Raw genomic sequence first — 18866 nt, 5'->3', positions numbered from 1 at the left:
ATATACTGCTTCACTCCCATTTACAAGTAATTTTCTGTAAAACCTGTGTCTGAATGAGTCCTCTTGGGCATTAAATGCCAGCAGTCCTGGGACCAACACCTGCCCAAAGTTGTACCAGCCTGAAACAGGTACCCTTCACCTGAGATGGTACCTCCACAGAAATGGTTTGGAAAGCAGAGTGGTGTGGATTGGCTTTTGAAAGCCGTGGAGATTCTTTCAGGAGCAGCAGCCTGGGACCACTTGCCTCAGACATGGATCTTGCCCATCCCACAGGGATTTTCTGCTCCAGGATTGTGTGTTACTCCCAGTGCCAGCAGGAACACTGGTTGTGACTGACAGCCTTGCACAACACACACAAACACCCTGCTCTCAGGGCTGCTTCCTCAGACAAAAGAAATTCCACTGCTCACAGCAATTCGTACATGAAAAGCAGACCACTTTCTTTAAATATTATTTATTCTTTAAAGTGTACAACCAGAACATCAAAATATTCCTTGGTGAAAGCAAACCAGAAAAGGGTCAGAAATTAAGGCCAAAGGAAAAGCCTTCCACTGTTTCAAGGGAAGAAGCCTTCAGAGACAGAGCTTTGAGACTCCTCAAGACCTTTGCAATTTTTAGGTCTTTCTGTATTTCTGTATCACAGAAACTTCCTATAGCAGGTCCATAAGTTATCCATTTCATTGTGACTCATAACCTGATGGAATGGGTTTCTAGTTTGTTCTCTTTGACAATCCAATTACTTCAAGTGCATCACACCAGTAAATGAAATCAGTGCAGTGCTTTATTTATTATTAGGCATGTGTTTTTCTTTATTGTGACTACGTTATAGCTGCCAGAAATACTCCAAGCAGCTGAAATAAAACAACACACTTTCTTAAATATTTCCAATCTCTCTAAGCCTTAGTATTTTTCATGTTCTCCAATACGTGGATTTTTCTGACTAATCAACTCTTCCAATTGCTGGAAAATATTGAATGCAATTAGTACTTCAATGCACAGCCTCAATGTATGCCATGCCTAGCAGCTGAGCGCTGTAAAAGAGCCCAGTACTTGGCAGAAGAACTAGAAATCCAGATGATAAAAGGGAGATTTATGCACACTCCCACCAAGGCCTAATGCAGAATTTAATTGGCAAGGTTAGCAATAAAGGAGCTGCAGAGAGAGCACCGAGGTTGTGGCCCCAGTACAACTCACAAAGCAGTGACAAGTTATGATTCCCAGGCTAAGGAACTAGAAATTACATTTGGTTCCTCAGCTCACACTCTCCCATACCAAGCTGCACAACATGACCAAGCCACTCTATTCCTTTGCTTCTCTCAGCTCAGGTATCTCTCTTCAAGGGGAGATACAAATCACTCCCTCCAAGCCTCCTGCAATTTCATCCAGCCTGTGCCGGCACTCCTGCCGCAGCTGCTCCAGCTCTCTCTGCAGGCTGGTCTCTCTCACCTGCAGCTCTCTGATCACCTCTGCAGCACCAACAGCTGAAACAGCCTTCCTGGACACACAGCCACCAAAGCCCATTTTGCTGGCAGTGGGTTTGCTCCTCAGCACCAGCCTGCATGAACCGTGCATTTCATTTTTCTTTGGAGCATGAAGGGATGTGAGACCTCTCAGTTTTAGTTCAACACTTTCCTGTATCTTTCTAGCAGTGGCAGAGAACCTCTCCTTCTCTAGTTCTTCTCTTGCTGCCACCTGTAGAGGAAAAAAAAAGAACAGGAAGGGAAGAGTATGGTACATTGCTGTAAAGAAAGAAAGAAATCCTCCCCCCGGGAAACAACACAAAACATCGTGTTTAGACTAGGACGTACCAAAAAGAAGAGCCAGCTGTGAGTGTAAACTGAAGTGTGTGGCAGTGTAAACTGAATTAAGCCAACAAGTGCTTTCAGCCAGGCAGCAGCCTCAGTATCCAGAGAGCTGCCTGTAGTAATTTGTTTGCAGATTCCCAGTCCAGCAGCCCCTCCAGTGATGATTTACATACAAGGCCTCTCAATGCTTTCCTTGTACCAGGGAGTGGGTGGGTTGGCTTCAGAGCAAAGTACACGCAGCAAAAAGGGAGACCCAGAAGAGTGACCTTCATCCCTGTTGTGCTTTAAGCCACCAGGTTGTCATAACAGATTAATTGCCTTGTGAACAACAGCATTATTTCGGTTTGCAAATGCTTTCTGCACTTGGCACTGCTGAAAAGTAGGGGTGACAACTGTAAGAGCGCAATTCCTTAATTCTCAGTTCTCATTATGGGGTAACAATTAGGAAAATAATGGAGCAGAGACAAGCAGAGGCCAAGACCAAAATGAGTACCAGGCAACACACTTTCACTGAAGACAGGCCCCAATAAAATAAAAGCTTTTCTTGTGACAGCATCACAGTCTGGATTATAAAAGCAATTGTATACACTGGGATTTTTCAAAGCATTTGATTTAATGTTCTCTAACAATTTGATTTGAGGAACTTGCAAGATGGTAATTGCCTTGCCAATTTTACTAGTGGATTAAATATGAATTCAGTGACTCATCTCAAAATGCACTTGTCAGTGGGGAAACATCTGTAAAAGAGGCACCCTGCTAAGGCCTTCAGGGAAATGGTTCTTGGCCCAATGGGATTTTCTATTTCTGCTATGGCAAAAAGCTGCCAAATCAACTCAAAAAAGTCAAAAAGCAGCAAAGTTTCCCAAAAGCAATGCTGCCTCTGCAGCCTGCATGAATCCCAGAGCTCTCCTGAGACTTGTGCACAGCTCTGGAGTTCGTGCCTCAAAAAAACACAGGGAAACAGAGGGTAGGATTCAGAGTCAGGTCATCCAATGACCCACAGCCCAGAAAACAAACCTTAGAATATGAAACTTAGAGTTCAAAATATTCCATTAATGTAGACAGGCACATAGTTTGTTTTACTTCCTAAATGGAAGTAGGGAAAAAAGGTGGTAAAGATCAGACTTTGCTGACAAAGCCATAAGAAGATCAAATGGATGAAAATTCAAGTTAAGATATTCAGCTTCAGAGTAAGACATTGTTTCCTACTGTGAGGATAATGAACCATGAAATGCTTCACTGCAGCTCCAGGGATGAATCCCTTGGCCAAAGCTCAGCTCAGGTCAAGCTCAGTGCTAATGATACCCTTTCCAGCCTTGAAATTGCTCTGCAACTCCTCCCTTTCCTGCCCGTGGGTGAAGCTGAACAACTCCTTGGGGTTTTAAATCTGCAGATCTGCATTAAGATATAGGTACCTCAGACATCACAGATTTGACAAGTTCCCTGTAAAGTCAGGGATATTTTGGCAGCTCTCTGAAGCACCAGAGATCAGGCAGAGCTCAAAGCAGCCCAAGCTGCAAGGACAAGAGTCCTGAGGTGGCAAAACACCTGCAGCATTTCCCACTGTCAAGCTACAGCTGCTCAGGGTCAGACCAGCTGCTGCCTGTGAGAAAAAAGGATTTTTATCCCCCCAGAGCAGGGGGGAAGGTTTTATTACTGAAACAAGTTCAGAAGGGTATGACATGCAGGGCATCAGTCAGCACTCTCTGACAGTGAAACATGGCAGGTGTGAGGGCTGCAGTCACAGTCAAATTCCTCCGCTGACACCAACTTCACCAGGGCTTCGCTCACTCATCCCACATCTTCCTTCAGAATATCTTCATGAGTTTTGCAGCCAAGTAATTAATCCTCTCCATAGTCTTCTGATGAGTTATTCACACCCCTCAGCCTCCGCTTAAAGAAGATTAAGAAAATCAATCAAATCAGAAAAGGAGTAAATTTCTCTGGATTTTACTAACACTTTAAAGGCTTTATCAATGCAGAACCATCTGTTAAAGGAGACCTCTGTTGATTAAGGCATTTGAACAGAGAATTGAAGCTGAGAGAAGTCTATTTTTGTCCTTGTCCAAGAACCAGGGGTCCTCCTTTATCATAATCCCCAAGGAATCCAAGGGACATCTCTTTCTGTAAGAATAACTGAGGTGCTATTCTCTAACACCACTTCAGAAGGAACAAAACTGAAAAAATAAATTCAATGTTATCTGGTCTCCCCAAAGCCAATGAATAAATGGAAAATGATGTTTGCACAAAGTGGATTTAACACAGGAATCCAGAATGGGAAAAATTTCCCGTCAGTTACAAACAACAACATCACTCAGCAAACAGAGCCCACAAGATGTTATTTATTTTTCACATTAAACTCAAGCAGAAGCACAGTAAGGCTGTATAAAAGCATTCTTAATGAAACATAGGTTTTCATCCTCTCCACCAGTCAAACCTGGAAAATTTTATTATCCACTAAGCAAGGCACATGATGGAAGAGCAGCATGCTCCTCTCAGCACTGAATGCATCGAGTTCTAACCCACAGCAACAGCAGGGAGAGGAATTACTACAGGGAAGCAGGAGCAGTTGTAAGGACAAGGACAACAGCCCAACAGCCAGGAAAACAGAAGAGTAACAGAGCCTACACCCAGGTATCAGAAGGAAGTTGCACATGCTATCTTCTATAAAGAGGACTAGTATTTCCTGGGATAACATTAGACAAACTTAAGAGGGCAAATTTTAAAAATTATCAATATTATGTAAGATAACAAGTTCAGCAAAGCACTATTTATTTCCTATCAGCACAATCTGGAATTGGAAAGCTAACTCCAGTTCTGTTCTTCTTGGAAGGCTCTGCAAACATATGTATGGCCACAAACACTCTTGTTGCAGTTTATAGATTTCAATTGCTAAAAATCTCCAAGGGTTACCTTCAAGCAATATCCTTTACTCTTCAGATCCTGAATGCTTGTGAAAATAGTCAATAATCTCCTCCTGTATGGTTAATTGATGCTCTTTAACAGCTTGCTGTCTCCCATTAGTCAGCACACAATGATTATTCTACCCTGCAAAACAATCTCAATAGACCACTTTGCATTAAACAAACATATTGTAAAAGATTAGTAGCCTCAGCATTTTGTGCCTGCCCGTTTCTATCCCACAGCTCTGCCTTTCAGCCTCAATCTACCAGCTGGAATTTGAATTCCCAATTAGGTGCGTAGTGCTGTCTGAAAACTGCTGCACATCCTCTCCAAATAAATACAACAACACAATAATCATCTTTTCCACTTGTACAGAACAATTCTTGTCCCAAAGGGACCTGGTGCACTTTGAGAAATTCCACTCCAAACACAGAGGAAAATCAGCTGATGAAGAATCAGAATCTTCAAACTGACACATATCCTGTTTTGCAGTGGGTTGGCTTCTCCCTTCCCAGCTCTTAATTTCACAGTTGTTCTTTGGGACAGGAAGGACAGTGGCCCAACTGCCCTGAGTGTGTCCAAATGTTTTCCTTTGGATAACTTCAGTCTTCAAAAGGTATTAGGAACTAAAAAGTAAGGGGAAAACTGTAATAACTTCGATGTTCTAAGAGGAAGCCAACAAGCCAGTGGAGTTGCAGGGAGCAGTCACACATCTGGAATCAGACACAAAAGGGACCAACAGACAGGCAGCCTGGGCTGTCCTCCCCAAAGCTGGCAAAGGGCTGCAGTGTGCATGGGCACAGCTCCTGCTGGCATAGCCACAGGCAGGAAAGTGCAAAGGAACAAGCACTATAATAAAACAGACCTCTTCAACATTGGCTGGAGGGTGGGCAGACACAGGTGGCCTCTAGTCCCTGGCATGGTGAAACCAAGGCAGGCAGGACATCCATCAGGTATGGAAAGGACTTGCCATCTACCTGGGACATCACTGGGATGCTACCTTTACAAAACCATTCAGGCTGGCATCTGACTGAGGAAAATGGCCAAGCCAAAGCAGAAGAGGATGGGCCCAGTACAAAGCCAGAAAGGGGAACATCCAAAGGGGAGGCACATCCAGGCTGAACAGGCAGCTTGGTTAATCCACTGTGGTGGATTTTAACTCTTGCACCAATGCACAGAAGAGACTTTGAGCCTGCAAACACCTACACACATGATTAACTCCCTCAGCACTTCCTCAGGCCAACCTTCTCTGAAATGTCTTGTACCAAAAGGTAGCTGTCTGAATGAAAAGAATAGCCAGTACTATCTTACCTATTTTCAGTCCTGGGAATCCTCTGGCTTGGAATAAATCTTGTAACAATGACTTCAATGGGCAAATCATGGCAAAGGTAATGCTGCATATTTTGAGTAAGCTGCCTTTCAGTTTCTTTGCACAAAGCTTTCCACAGCTTTGAGGCCAGAACAATGTTACCCACATTCACCTCCCCAACCATGTCACAATCTGCCATGTGGACACAGGCCCAGTCTTTCTGCTGCCCATCTAGTGAAGCTGTGCTTCCATCAGCTGCCTGGATGTCCCACACACTCAGCTCACTTGATCCCTCCTCAAAAGGAGACCTGCCAGCCCCTCAGCTCCCTCATGTTTGCCTGCACCTTTCTGGTAAATGAGCTTCCCAGAGCTCCGTGTTTCACTCCATAGGGCTTGGAATCATGCCAGAGAGGCTGATCTCTCCCATTTTTAATAACTCACTAATAAAAACTGCAGTAAAAATTAGTTATTTTTCTGTTGAAAAGCAAGCTGAACGTGAATTTATTTGGAGAGAATGTAACCAACACGCAAGACATCCCAAAGAGATGCTAAGAGATCTAAATAACCACATCATGTTACTTAAATAATTTCCAGTAATGGCCTAGCTAAAGTGACAATCTCCCAAATGCTGGAATCAACGTTTCAGCTTGTTAAAACTACACATGGCAACCTGAAAGCCTTGCAGCTGCATCCTTGAAGGAAGCCACTAGCTAAAGATGAAGGTTTAAAAAGCAGCAGCAAGAAAAGGTCCAAACATCTACTTCCAGGAATAGGAGGGGGAATCATAGGAGCATTTCCATTTTATGATTGTATTGCTGCCAGCTTCAAAGAGGGAATAGCAAACAAATGATTGGAATTTCTTTTGAAGTGGATGATAAAAACCAGAATCATGTCATTACTTTTAAATTACAGTCTCTTCATATTATTCTAGGAGTTTTGCAGAAACAGCTAGAACAGTACTGTTCCAAATAACACACTGCACAAGCCCAGAAATGGCACATTTTCTGTCTCCTGTCCTATCTGTCCATTTCTCCTCTCCTATTTCTCCTATGAACAGGAAGAAGACCTCATACGCATAGAGGACGAAATACAAATAATCCTTGCCAGGCTGTACAGATATTACAGACTGTGATGACTGCCAGAAAATACAATGAGCCTGGGAGCCTCCTTTGTGCTCCCAGACACAAGGAACAAACAGAAAAATCTCAGATCTTGTCTTTTGGGGTCAGGGAGTGAAAGGAAATTAGAAAATATAAACAGACACAATATCCAAGCCACCAAGTCATGCTCCTTTGCCATCACTGCATAATAACCCAACACATTTCATAAACTCTGAAAACACCAAACAGCATCTGACTTACAGAATTTTGTATTCCTAAAGGATGCTCATTTCCGAGTTTTATTTTAAACCCATCTAAGAAGGCCCCTGTGCCTGGGGAGTTGAAAAGGATGAAGAGAAATATTACATGCTTAGCAATATAAAATTAATGAAGGGTCAGACTGCAGGAACAGAAGAGACCTGCCAGGTCAGTCAGTGCACTCATCACCGTGGCTCCAAACAGCTCCCCAGCACATCACAACATCTCCAGCAATGGGTTCACCAGTCTGGAGAGTTCTCAGCCTCCATGCAAACTGAGCAGACTCGAATTCAACAGACAAGCATCAATTTTAGATAAAGATCTGTAAGTGAAAAATGAAAGTGGGATGAGGAAGGACATGTCACTGGGATGGATCCTGTGCAAAAATCCTGACAGCTGGGCACTGGAAACCAGGAATGGCAAATTAACACTGCCTTTAGGAGCTCTCCATTTCCAGAGTGGAATCCAAATCAGTCCAGCGGCTGAACCTTACAAGCACTTGTCTTTAACCAGTACAAACACTTTAAAAAGACTCATTCTTTAAACGTTGTGTTGCCTTACAAGTTACAAACCTTACTGTTTAGTGTTTTTTCCATTACCACCTCCCTAAGAAATGCCTCACAGAACTGCAATCCCAGCTGACAGTCTATCTGGAATACAGAAAACAGAATGCAGAATGCAGAAAAAGGGATAAACAAGGATTTGCAGACTACTTTTAAGAAAGTCCTCCTTGTCAGCACTAAAAAACCAGGACCAAGTACAAAAGAAATGAGCAAAAGGAAATAATAAGCAGAAGTATCAATAACATAGTAGGGGGCAGAGCAGAGTCCACTCTAAGTACAGGAGAAAGATCTGTAAATATTAAAAGATAGTAGAATAAAACCAAAACAGCCAGAGGGATCCCATGATTCCCACCCACAAGCCCTTTGTGTTCCTGTACAAGGATTTCCTCACTGTTCAAGGCATTCTGCACCTTGCTGAACATGGAGTAGTCATGAAAAGCAGCACCCAAAGAGGATGCCCAAGCAGAGTTTGTCTCAAATATCATCAGAGATAACAGGAACTGAACATGCCAGCACTGCTTCTCTTTGTACAGAACAAAAATCAATAACCCAGGAGGCCTGTGTGACCCCAAAGACATAAAAACACAGCTTTTTTCACCCATAAATAGGGTGAGGGCTTTAGCCTTCTTTAACTACGAACAATAATTTGGCTGGGACACCAGTTTCTTTCAACAAAAATGTTTGCCATTTGTTTTTTTGAACAATGATGGTTAAGGGTATGACAAATGCTTTCCCTCCTCAGTTGTAGACAGTGACCCATTCAGCCTCAGAGGAGCAGAGAAAGGCACTATTTCAAAGGACGCTGTGAATGCATCACTGATGGAAAATCAAATCCTGCAGCTCCTACTGCTAGGAAATATTATAGAGCAGGGGGAACAGGACCTTGCAGAGCCCATGAAGTTCAAACATTTGCTGAGAAGGAAAATCGGGCCCCAACCTTCAGAAAACAATCTAAAGGCATTTGCTGCTTATATACAAAGCCCCACAGGTCAGAGCAAAAGCAATATCTGAAATCAGCTGTTCTGGAAACACTGTAACACTGAGTAAGCAGGTGTTTCACTATGAAAAACACCTTAACCTAATTTCAAATTCATGTCCTATAATAACTTGCCCAAATGTAATTTCAAGTCTCTAAGAAAGTTACAGAGTCAGTACTGCAGCTCTATAAACCTTGTCTCATTGAATCAAGCTTCTCTGCTGTCAGCTTTCAAAGGTTTTAATTTTCTGCTGCAATTTCTACACACTCAAAACTAACCAGTTTAAAAAGCTAGAAACCATCACTTTCGATTTTAATAGCTGAAGACTTCCCACACTGTCCTGCCTAAATGAGGTTTCTTTCTTCTTGTGAGATCATTGATTGCACACAAAGAGACTTGAAATAGCCCATTTAATGCCAGTTTTCATGCATTTGAGGATTAAAGCCATAATGAACTTTTTGAATAGTCTAATCTATCACAAAGCACAGGCTACAGTCTCTCACCTGGCAATTCCTGCAATGTTCTGCTTCATTTTGGTAAACTAGAAACATACAGTTTTGAGTTTCTAAACACAGACTCCATCAGACCAAAATACTACCCTATCACTGCACTACCTCAGCAGTGAAATGCAATTATGGTTCAAAACATGCTCCTTTTCAGCAAGTTCCACCTCAGCTGCTGGGTCTGCTCATACCATCTTTCATGTAAGGTCTAATACCCTCAAAACTCCACTTCTGCCTAGGAACTGGCAGAACATGGTCCAGCTATGAACTTTGCCTTGGTTAAATTACACTTTTCTCACTTCTCAAAAAGCCAGATCACATTAATTCCTTTATTACTCTTCTGCTAATCCTTTCTGACCTTCCAACCATTTCCCACCTCTGATGATGTTATAAGTGATGCCAACACATTTCATTAAACTCTGAATTGTGATCTATATCTGATCTGTCCTTCAATGACCAGTGGCAGACAGCAACACTTAGTTGCCAATAGTCTAACAACCCACTACCCTCTATTTCCAAAGGGTGTTAAATGGAAAGGTTTGCATATAACCAAAATCAAACTGACCTGAGGTGCAGGAATTGGTACGTCTTACTCAACCCAACCCCAGCAACAGGAAGAAACTTAAATGATGTCTTTTAGCTTAACAATAATTACAGCAGCTAAAGCAAAATGTCACCTTAATATAATCACTAATTTTTATCACTTGTTATTAGCTCAGCAGGAGGAAAAATCTCAGTCCTTTGGAACTGGTGCTGAAAGGGGTGATCCCAAACTAACATTAATGGGGGCATTATTTGTCCCATAAACTGTGAAGATATTTTAGAAAGGCTGTAAAGCTGAGCTATAGCAACTGACAGAAGATGTAATTATACAAGCTGCTGCATTCCAAATTTTGCCAGGATCTGCAATTTCCTGCAATTAGGGAGGAATGTATGCATCTCCAATCTTATGCATTTTAAAGCAAGACATTCACCATCAGAATGCTGGCTACTGGTGCACCTATTGTCACTTCAAAACAAACTGACAGGGAAGCCAGGGAGAAGCTGGTTACCTGTCTTATCTAGGAACAGATCTGATAACTAAAAATACAATTTTAATACCCAGAACACCCTTAGCTGCATCTGAAGAGAAGAGCTGGCACTGCTGTTCCCTGCTTCAATTAAACATCAGATACTGCAGAGCACTTCCTAAGCCTTCAGATCAGCATCCACACTGTTCTCTCCAATGGAAAGATGGTAAGGAAGCACAGTAATGGAAAGCCAGATGCTAATTAAAGCATTTGACTCAGATAATTTCATAATGAGGAGTGACCTGATCTTGTCAGAATGGATAACATACTTTCTTGGGGTTTGCTTGGTTTGTTTTGGGAGCTTTTCACTTTGGTTTTTCTTTAAGATAATCCAATGGCTCTGTACTTAAGACTCATGTCTCTAAATTCATTGATGGGTGTCAGAAAAGTCAATTTAGCTCAAAATAAAGGAAAAGGATACAGGATTAAGAAAAGAAAACAATATTAATATTTTTCAGGGTCTTTACAAGAAGACTACAAATACGTCTCCACATATGACTACAAAGGCACATGACTGATAAAAGCACTGCCTGTGTGTGCTGAGCCTACAAAGACACAGACAAAGCCAAGGGGAAATGAATCCCGTAGGCCTGAGAGCAGCTGAACTCTGTGAGAGCTGCACAGTGAGCTTGTGTGACAGAGCTGCTCGGGGTCAGGGCTTCCCCTAGCTCTCCTCCTGCCATGGATCTGCACTACATCCTACCCCTGACGAGATGCAGAGGCAGCTCCTCCAAAGACAGCCCTGGGCATGGATCCCTAAGGGACAGACCTGAGGCAAACAGCCCAGAACCGAGCTATGCTGAGAGCCTCATCAGACCCACCCCTCTTCCACAGAGCTATAAAAAAGGCATCCAGGCTCAGGGGAGACCTTATCACCCTCTAAAATTCCCCAAAAAGGAGGCTGTAGCCAGGTGGGGATCGGCCAGAGAGAAAACGGCCTCAAGCTGTGCCAGGGGAGGTCTAGGTTGGATATCAGGAAAAATTTCTTCACTAAAAAGGTTGTCAAAGACTGGAACAGGCTGCCCAGGGAAGTGGCTGAGTCATCATCCCAAAGGAATTTAAGATGTTTAGATGTGGCACTAAGTGACGTCGTCGTTTAGTGTTGGATTTGTCAATGCTTGCTTTGACTCCATGATCTTGGCAGTTTTTTTCCAATCTACGTGATTCTATGATTCCATGATTCTGTTTCATAATATCTTCTGTAATCTGTTTTGGATTTTTTTGGCATATGTAATTTGCTTCCCAGTGGCTAACTTTTGAGGAGAACAAACGAAACCAAAGGAAAAAAAAAAACAAATAGGAGTCAAAAATGCAATTCTACTACTGCAGCAACCCTGCAGATCCAGACAAGGACAGGTCTTAAAATAATAAATGGTCTTCAAAGGAATTTCTGCACCACCACTGCTCTCCTGAAGAGGATGCCAGCACAAAAAGAGCAGACATGAAACTAAGGCAAGAGCATCCAAGCTGAGCAGAATCCCTGTGCTCTGGAGGCAGGAGTTCACCTAAATCTCTTCAGCTCCTTCCCAAGATATGCAAGCCTGCCACTCAGGACAACTTCTGCCCTGAGAAGTGAGACAGCTCCAAGCAGGATCAGCAAACTTGCAGACTCTGCCAGCAACTGCAAGGAGACACAGTCCAGACTTTTGCAAGTCCCATATGCCACACAATGCTGAATGAATACCACAGGAATTAAGAGGAAAAAAACCTCCTATTTTCTTCTTCAAATTAGGAATCTTGAGCATTTTACAGTAATTTCAAAAGTTCCATTCTACCATTCCAGCCTTCCATAATGCATTTCTTTTTAACTACAGTTTTATCTCTAGACTTTCCCAAGTCCTTGAATTCAATTAGAAGATCACAGAAAGTAAAGCAGGAATAGGCACACACTGAAAATATACGACATGAAAACGAGAATACATCAGTGTAAGTAATTCAGACACTTGCAAAAAGGCTGCAGTGCTACTCTGAAAAAGACCCTGACAACGACAAATTACAAAGTAAGGCAACAGACATATATTGCTTTGGATAATAAATTGTTCACTTACTTTTCAATTTGTTCTACCAAACTTTTATCTTGGGCAGCAGAGACAAACACTGATGATAGATCATCTCCAATCTAAGTGGCCTGCAGAGGCTTGGAGGGTCCCACTCTGCTTTTAGAATACTTTTATCACTGCACAACATGAAAGTAGCCACTTCAGAAAGAGTGCTGCTTGTGCCTTGCACTTCTCTGTAACATCCTGCTTTGAGGGAACAGGATGTGAAACCTGAAATTTGAGCAATGGGGTCCTCGTATGGGCAGTCAACAAAAACAATGTTGATACAAACCACTCCTAAAATACAGATATGAGAGGAAGGTATTACCACCTAGTCATACAAATCTTCAGAAAAGGGTTTTTCTTACCCAATAATTAAATAAAAAGAAAGCGCAAAAAAACCCCATGACTCATAGGGAATTTCTGCACCCCCAAACTGCTTTTGTTTCCAGAAAATACTCCCTTGTCCCTTGCAGGGGCTTTGCATAACCACTGCAGAACCTCCCCCAGCATGCAGCCCCGCAGCTCCTATCCCAGCTTTTGGGGAAGGCAGGAGCCGTGCATGCAGAGCAGTAAAGGTCATTCCAGCAACCACAGTTATGGCATGAGGAAAATGAACTTTAACTCCCAGGCAGAGGTTTTCTACAGAAAACATTTTCAGAGCTTCAGTGCAGACATTTTCTAAAGCCACTACTCTTACAATGCATTCAGCAGTGTCTATTATCTCACCATCTGAGGGTGAGTAGCAGCTGTAGGTGGATGTGAGGCTGCTTGGATGGCCCCTGTGACTCTTACAATCAAACAGCTCTTAGGGCTTAGAGAGCGCCAGTAAAATGAAGAAAAATGGTGAGTTTGGAGCTCAGAAGAGTTACTGAGGCTTTATTTAGATGCATTTCTGGCTAGAGAGAAGATATGTGACAACACTAAATTACAGATGTACTTTTATGTCTGCTCTTCCACAAGCACAAGGGACAAAGACAGAAACAAGGTGGATACTTTCTTCTCTTATGATCAAGCACCCTTGATTTCAGGCAGGAAACTGAGAGAACAAGGACAAGGTTTTAAGAAAAAAGGAAACAAAGTTAAGCTTTGAATGCTTGGATGCAAAGAACCGTTCTAAAAGCACGTCTGAACTCACCAAAAACAAAAAACAAAAAACAACCCAAGCAGTGCTGCAAAGCACTCAGTGACCCCAGCTCCTGCTGGCAGAGGGGGAACCCATCCCTACAGTCTGCCTGGAGCAGCAAAGCCAGCCAGGTACCTCCTGTAAGTTCCTGTCCCCAAAGCCCACTGTGAAAGGTGCAGTAAAACACACTAATAGTGTTTCAGGAAGAGCTATCTAAAACACAACCTCTTGCTGAGGTGTTTAACACGGCCTCTGTCAGCCAGAACTAGCTGTGACCCCAAGGCGCTGCCCTTGTGGAGGATGTGTGCCCTTGTGGCTCACCACTTGCAAGACAAATCCAGCAATTCTGTGGTTTCTGGTCCCTCATATCCCACACATCAGACTCAAAGCTTTTCAAAAAATAGGGGTGCTGGGACCTATATATATCCATATCTTGTGCATCTGAGCCCTGCAGACATTCCTAGCCTTCATCCTTGTTTTACTGTGTGCTTTAACTGTGAGAACCTAAGTGCTACACTTATTTTTTAAAAATGCACTAAAACATTTACTGTGGCTACAAAACACATTCTCTCATTGCAATGGGGTTTTTTTTAACACGTTATCGTTAAATAAAGCTCATCTGAAATTTATTGGAGTATAATTCTCCAGCTGCATTTATTACATGTTTCATTGCCTTGGTCAGTATCCAACATCTTTGTAAATAATGCAAGTAAAATATTAACACTGGTTATTTATTGTAGTTTAACTGATCCTGTCACCTGAGCAAGCATTTTGCATTTTGGCAAAGGAAGAGAAAGCAGCATCTTCTGGGAAGCAAGGAAAACTTTCACCCACGCTTCCTTCAAACCTCAGAGCTCTGCACACAGAACAGGAGACAGCACTCGAGTTTTTAATGCTCCTCTCCTCCCTAAGGAGCTGCAGTCTTTTAGCCTACATAAGCCCCATGAAAAATGTCAGGATAGGTAATTTATTTCCAGTTACGGTTTTTGTGTGTGTTTGAAATCAGTTTGCTGATTTAGCCACTGGTACTCAGAGTGCCTCTGCATCTCACACAGCTCATCACTCTTTCAGCAATCTCTACAAAAAGTTGCATCTCCAAATGAAGAATAAACTGTTATCTTTCCAACCCTTCGTATGCTGCAAGCTTAACGTTGACTATTCAAGCCTGGCCAGCCTACACAAAGTTCTCAGAAGCAAGCAAGAGTCTTTCAAACAATCTTCCAGCTCTGCTTATATACAGTAACTTTTCACATGCACACCAGCCCTAAACCAGGCTAACCTGGGACTTCAAGTCTAAAGCAGATTTTAGATCCTGCTGTCAAAAGGAGAACCAGGTGCACTGGCGTGATTCCTTTTCTCCTTCCACCATAAGAGAGAGCACACTGCCTTCCATCAACCATCACCTGGATCTCTACAGGCATTCACCAGAAACAAGTAGTCTCGGATCTCCTGCTAGGAATACTGACGAGTGAGAAATAAACCAAAGCAAGAAAATCCAAGAGCAAAGAGTGAATTTAAAGATCTGTATTTACTTCCTACTGTTTACAGCAGCTTCATGTTTTCTAATAGCCTAAATCTGTTAGAGCAGATTCAGCAGCAATTCCACCAGCAGCAAATTTAATCCTACATTGAACAATTAAGTTCTTACTTAATTTTAAGTAAGAACTACACGTAAGAGCCAGTAGACTTGACCCTCCTTGCCATCCTCCTGTCCTTGTCCTCCACCACTCCCTCTGATGGATGTTTTGGTTGATCTCTGTGGGTTTCCCCCCTCTACCCAGGCATCTGGGCCCAGCCAACCATGCACTTCCAAAAGCTGCTCTTATGGTCTTGCTAGTTCTTCAGTTTCTTTTCGCATGAGGAGCTCCACTGACAGCTGCTCAGTGCTCCAGATGGAGGTTTGCAAATACAAAGTAGAACACAGAAGCGTTCTGGGACCAGGAAAGGGAATATGCTGACAGAGGAAATACACCAGCACTGAACCATTCCGCACCACTTCTCCACTTCCTCCACCCCAGAGAGCATGGATAATTAACTGCTCGCTACACTAACATCTTCATATTAGCAAAAAGCCCAGGGAACTAGAATGAACAGTAACAACAGCAAAGATTAAATGGAAACAGTGTGCTCACAAAAAAACCCCCCAAAAACCACCAAAAAAAAAAAAAAAAAAAGTGTTTTTGACAACTCTCTGAGAGTTCTTTAGTGAGAGCTCAGTGGTAGCTTTGCCACAAATCCCTGGTTTAAGTCAAAGGAAAAACAGCCCAGCCCTGCACCAGTGCAGAAGGAGCTTAGCCCACCAGGAGCCAGTCCAGCCCCACCCGCACTCCTCACCATTCCCATGCTGCAGAAAGCAACAAGACTTCCTAGCAGTGGCTCCTGGGGACCCACAGCTCCTCACCCCCCTCTCCAATCATTATAAGGCATAAAGAAAAACTTGGGAAGTGTTTTTTTTTTTCTGAGTAGATAAAATTCAACTCAATCTTGGTAAGAGAAATAAAAAAAACCCAACCACGAACAGAATTATGTACAACCATGTTCCAGCATCAGCTTCTGGAGCTGCTTCTCTACTCCAAATACCAAAGCCTTAAATCAAAATGAATAAAAAACCATTCAGTCTTTTTAAGAACCTTAGAAGAAAGATCTCTCTTTGTAGACTCTGCAAGGTCTCTGGCAGTGTGCTGTGATGTGCCGGCAATGGCAAAATGTTTACGTGAACCACAGAACTCTTGGGATGGAGTGAAAATGCCTCTGTTGTTTCAGGCCCCACCACCTTCACCTGACTGGGTGCCTCAGGCTGTTCCTGTCACCCCTGCATCCCACCCTGTCCCCAGGAAGAGAAAACACAACATCCCTGTCCTGTACAGCCCCTACCCAACACTGAATTCAAAGGGCATCTCTTCTGACATGGGGCAGCCCTGCATCCTCCCATCCCTATCCAGGAAAGAGTTGCAAGGGTTTGGGAAGGTTGGAGATTACTGAATGGAGGAGAGGAGATGGATCAGGAGAAAGATACAGAAAGAAAGACAAAATGTAGGTTTCAGTGCTCTCACACTGTGATTATGGAGGTCTGGTCTGGGTCAGAGACTGCAGGCTCACCTGGGTACTCAGACACACCAGCAGCCAAGCAAGCACAGCCACCAGAATTTCTGGGTGGAATTCTGGTGTGAGAAGAGCTCAGATTTACAGCTCTAAGACTGTCTGGTCTGTGCCTCAGAGATGTATGCATGAGCAAACTCCATCCCAATCATACTGCCCTCTCAAAGGAATCTGGCTTCCTTTTAAATGCAGGAGAACACAGAGAGTCCCAGGATACAATATCCCAAGTTTCAACAACAGCTGGGAATGTTACAAGCATTTATGTGATGAAAACTGAAACGATTACCATTTGCAATCAAACACTCTGCATTCTAGGTTGTGGATGCCAAATGTTTTAACATAGACTGAAATCGAGTTCTCCCCTCTAATAGAGGAGCAGGTAACAGAATATTCAGAAAGGAAAAAGCAAACAAACAAGTTCTCTTCTGGGATTAGGAGATTTCATCTTCTACAGTTAAGTTTGTTTCTGAGAGGACAAATGTTCTTAAAGCTTAACAATTTCCCTCCCCTTTTTGATCATTTCCAGATCCCCAAAATGTCACCGAAGAAATGATTATTTGCCCAGTACTGCACAGAAAAGAGCAAAGCTAACAGAAAGAAAGCCCCATCTTCAGATCACACTCTGTCATATGCCTTTTCCCCTCCAAGATACTGAACATATTCCTGCCTAGAGATGGGTATCAGTTAAAATGTCCTATTAATCAGGGTTTCACAATCACCCAAATCCCATGGCAGCATTCAAATGTCTTCTAGTGAATGTCCCTGAAAGGTTAAATCATTTCAGGGTCATTCCAAGCACATAACCAAAAAAACAGCTGGGGGTAGGCAGAAACAAACAAAAGAAAACAAGGAAATGAAAAATGAAACAAAAGAAAATAAGCAAAATAATTTTCTTAATTTAAAGAGACTTAAGATTGATAGTTTTAACTATCAGAATCACAGTCGCAAATGATCAAACTTGCAACAAATAGATTCACTGCCCCTGAAACCACATTCTCAATCATAAGAAATTATGTTTAGTGATGCAAACCAGGCATTGTAGCATAGCAATGACTTTAACACATCTGAAATACACCTACACAGTGCAAAATAAATAGATTAATCAACTGTAGGCTTTCCTAAATGAAATACATTTCAACAGGTGTTCAAGCCCAATCCACCATCTTAGAGCAGGTTGAGTAATTTCCTCTAGGTTCACCCATCATGAAAACCAAGGAGCATCAAAAGAACATAAAAAATGCTTCCTCCTGCTCCATTGTGATACCCCTCACCATTCTCTCCTTGTCTTATGCAAGGAGCCCAGTAAGTTTCCTCAGAGAAACCCTTTCACAGCTTGGGTCATCACTGCATCCCCTCCCTGTTCCTGTCCACCTCAAAGACCTTTTTTTTAAATTTATGAATGGGACTAGCACCGCACATCGCATTCCAGAAACAGATGGGAATATTTTAAGTTTTGCTTTTTTCTGCTTCCCTGACAGTTTTAGAATCCAGTTTACTATTTCTGAGTGCTGACCTTTCCGCAGAGCTCACTGACATGCCACGACAATTCAAAGAAACACGTGTAAAATTATGATGCTCCCCTCAGATTCGTTAGCCTGGGTTTATCGCCACACAGTTTTTCTGACATTTTACCACTTCACTGCTCGGCACAAGGACCCTCAATAATCCTCTGCTGTTGCTTTTAGGGATTCGGTCTCCTCTCTCCACGTGGGCACCTCATCATGTGCCCTGTATTGGTTTTGCATGGGCTGGTTTTTGGCTCCACTGGTGACCACCTCCACAAACCCATACCAGCCACCTCCTCCCAGCTTCCTGCTGCTGTTTGCTCAACGGGGGAGAGGGAAGACAGCCACGTGGGCAGTTTATTTTTGCTGAGAATTTTCTCAGCCCCTTACGCTCACTGGTCCCTGCAGAGAACTCCAGCAGATTCCAGTCAGGATTTCTCTCGGCAGGAACTGTGCTGTCTCTCCCCCAGTGTATCATGTTTAACCCTCAATTCTGCTGTTCAGAACAGTTTCTACCCAGCTGCCTGGCACGGACACCAGGCCTACTGGCAACAACAGATACAAACACTCTGCAGATTATCAGGTTCTTTGTCAAGTACAAGACAGTG

At 42.9% G+C, this 18866-nt stretch overlaps 1 protein-coding gene across 3 annotated transcripts in view; it reads right to left on the bottom strand.

The window, feature by feature from the left end:
* Positions 1-459: 459 nt before the first annotated feature.
* TEDC1 (tubulin epsilon and delta complex 1) overlaps positions 460-18866 on the bottom strand; it is a gene marked incomplete at its 5' end in the record, with an annotated part of 66484 nt that continues 48077 nt past the window's right edge. For all 3 annotated transcript variants that reach the window (XM_083867507.1, XM_083867506.1, XM_083867508.1), the window contains one exon: positions 460-1692. In XM_083867507.1, the coding sequence (XP_083723633.1) occupies positions 1336-1692 (357 nt within the window). In that variant the 3' untranslated portion in view covers positions 460-1335. The remainder of the gene's footprint in view (positions 1693-18866) is intronic.

Source organism: Zosterops lateralis, assembly GCF_965231275.1.
Source record: "Zosterops lateralis genome assembly, chromosome: 9".
NCBI classification, from domain to species: domain Eukaryota; kingdom Metazoa; phylum Chordata; class Aves; order Passeriformes; family Zosteropidae; genus Zosterops; species Zosterops lateralis.
The sequence above is the reverse complement of the archived record's forward strand: the minus strand, read 5'-3'. Positions and strand labels throughout refer to the sequence as shown.